We start from the raw sequence: 2,188 nt of genomic DNA on the forward strand, positions 1-2,188 counted from the left end.
AGCGCCTCGATTTGTGTGTTTCTGGGATTAGGAGGCTGGATGGGGCGGGGGACCTGCGCCCCCGCGGCCACCATGGTTGGGCTGGACTTGGGGAATCCCAGGGCGGGCAGGACCCCCGCTCCCCAACCGCCCCGCGCCTGGGCCCCGCCGCGCGCTCCGCAGCCTCGGATGCTCCCGGAACGCCCGCGGGCGGGGCCTGCCTTCCGGAGCCGGGTTGGCGGGCGGCGCGGGGGGGAAAGGGCCGCTCCTTTCCCAGAGTGACGGGCGACGTCAGGCGGAAGGGCGCGGGGCGCGCACGCTTTAAATGGCATTCGCTGTCATCCGAGCTCGCAGCCGTGTGGGCTGGAGCCGGCTATATAAGCGGCGGGCCGGGCCGCCGCGGGGCAGACGGCGACAGCGGCGGCGGCGAGCGCCTCGGAGCAGCGCACCCCCCACCCCACCCAGCTCCGGAGCCCCGCGCCCCCCGACGGGCCCGCCCGCCCTCTAGAGGAGCGCAGACCCGGGCCCGTGAGGGCCGCCGCCACCCCGCAGCAGATTTGGATCCCCCGCCCGGCGAGCCCCAGGCTGCTGCCTCCCGGGGGGCCCCGGCGCAGCGGCCGCCCCTGGAGAGCCCCGCCGCCCCGCCGGCCGGCCCCGAAGACGCCGGCCGCGCCATGGCGGCCGCCAAGCCCGGCGAGCTGATGGGCATCTGCTCCAGCTACCAGGCGGTGATGCCGCACTTCGTGTGCCTGGCCGACGAGTTCCCGCAGCCCATGCGGCCCGCCAAGCTGTCCAAGGGCAAGGGCCGGCTGCGGCGGCCCCGCCAGTCCCGTTTCAAGACGCAGCCGGTGACCTTCGACGAGATCCAGGAGGTGGAGGAGGAGGGGGCGTCCCCGATGGAGGAGGAGAAGGCCAAGAAGTCGTTCCTGCAGAGCCTGGAGTGCCTGCGCCGCAGCACGCAGAGCCTGTCGCTGCAGAGGGAGCCGCTCAGCGGCTGCAAACTGAGGAACAGCCTGGACTCCAGCGACTCCGACTCGGCCCTGTGACCTGCGCCGCCCGCAGCCGGGACTCGCGCGCCCGGGCGGCGCGTCGCGACGGACCAGCGTGCGAACCTCGAGGGGGGCCCCGCGCCCGGCACCTCGGGGTTCCCCATCCGCCGAGCACCCAGGTTGGGGGACCGCCTGGACCCTCACCCGACTGCGAACTTGTCCGGGCTCCCTGAGCTGAGCTCGCCCCCGCCGGGAGCGCGCGCCGGGGAGCCGGGGCGCCAGGGAAGGGGGGGCCGCCTTTCTTTGCCCTTGTAAATGTTTATTTTTTAACTCTTCCCAGTACGAACTCTGCTGTGAGTGTGTGCGGGGAGGCGCACCCGCGCTGAGTCGCCGCGGGTCCCCGGGGCTTCGCGGAGAGTCGCTCCACGCTCTTGTCCGATGGTCTGAAACTCCGATTTTTGCACACCGCTCCACCGTGCCCACCCCCTCCCCCCGCGCGCACACCCGTTCACACTCACGCCGACCCACTCTCGCTGAACACTTTTATAATTGTTAGGCGCGGCCGATGGGACTTGGGGCGCAGCGCAGCTGGCGCTGTGGCCGGAGGATTGATATTTATTTTTGCATTGCGATGGCTGACGGCGTTTATTTAACGATCTTTTTACCTAGATATGTCTGTGAGGCTCCCGAACGGAGACAAATAAAGTCAATATATTTGCACAGTGCATTTCTCAAGGCTCTTGACTTCTTGGGCCCCTTCAGGGCCCAGGTTCCCAAAACTAGGGGAGAAGTGGGGAGGATTAATTAGCTGGAATGGGTGGGGGGGTGGTGGTGCCAGGAATCCCCGACTGGAAGTAACTTAACCAGCTTCGGTCACCGGGACGAAGTCGCAGCCCCAGTGGGTCCATGACCCACCTCCCCAGGGTACCGCCGGCCCCGAGTTCTCTCCTGCCTCCCAGGTCTGTTCCCCATCACCAGTGTCCAGGACGGGGTGGAGCCGCTAGGGAGGTGAAGGTTGGCGCTGTGAGGACTCAGAGCACCTGCCTGGGGCGGGCTGACCTCTCATGGAGACCAGGATCAGGGTCATCGCCCCGTACCCACCACGGAAGACCCCACTCACCCCGCGCCCTTTCCAGGCAGTGGGGGGAGAGATGCCCGAGCCAGCAATGAGAGACCCAGGCGGGGATCTCTGGGTGGTGGGATCCGAGGGACGGCTGGGA

General features: G+C 68.8%; 1 protein-coding gene across 1 annotated transcript; it reads left to right on the forward strand.

Moving 5' to 3' along the window:
- Window positions 1-273: 273 nt before the first annotated feature.
- On the forward strand, window positions 274-1,693 carry C11H11orf96 (chromosome 11 C11orf96 homolog). The gene has a single exon (XM_043482309.1). The coding sequence runs from the start codon at window positions 654-656 to the stop codon at window positions 1,023-1,025; it is 372 nt and encodes a 123-aa protein (XP_043338244.1). The 5' UTR covers window positions 274-653; the 3' UTR covers window positions 1,026-1,693.
- The last annotated feature ends 495 nt before the right edge of the window (window positions 1,694-2,188 follow it).

Source organism: Cervus canadensis, chromosome 11, assembly GCF_019320065.1.
Source record: "Cervus canadensis isolate Bull #8, Minnesota chromosome 11, ASM1932006v1, whole genome shotgun sequence".
NCBI lineage: Eukaryota > Metazoa > Chordata > Mammalia > Artiodactyla > Cervidae > Cervus > Cervus canadensis.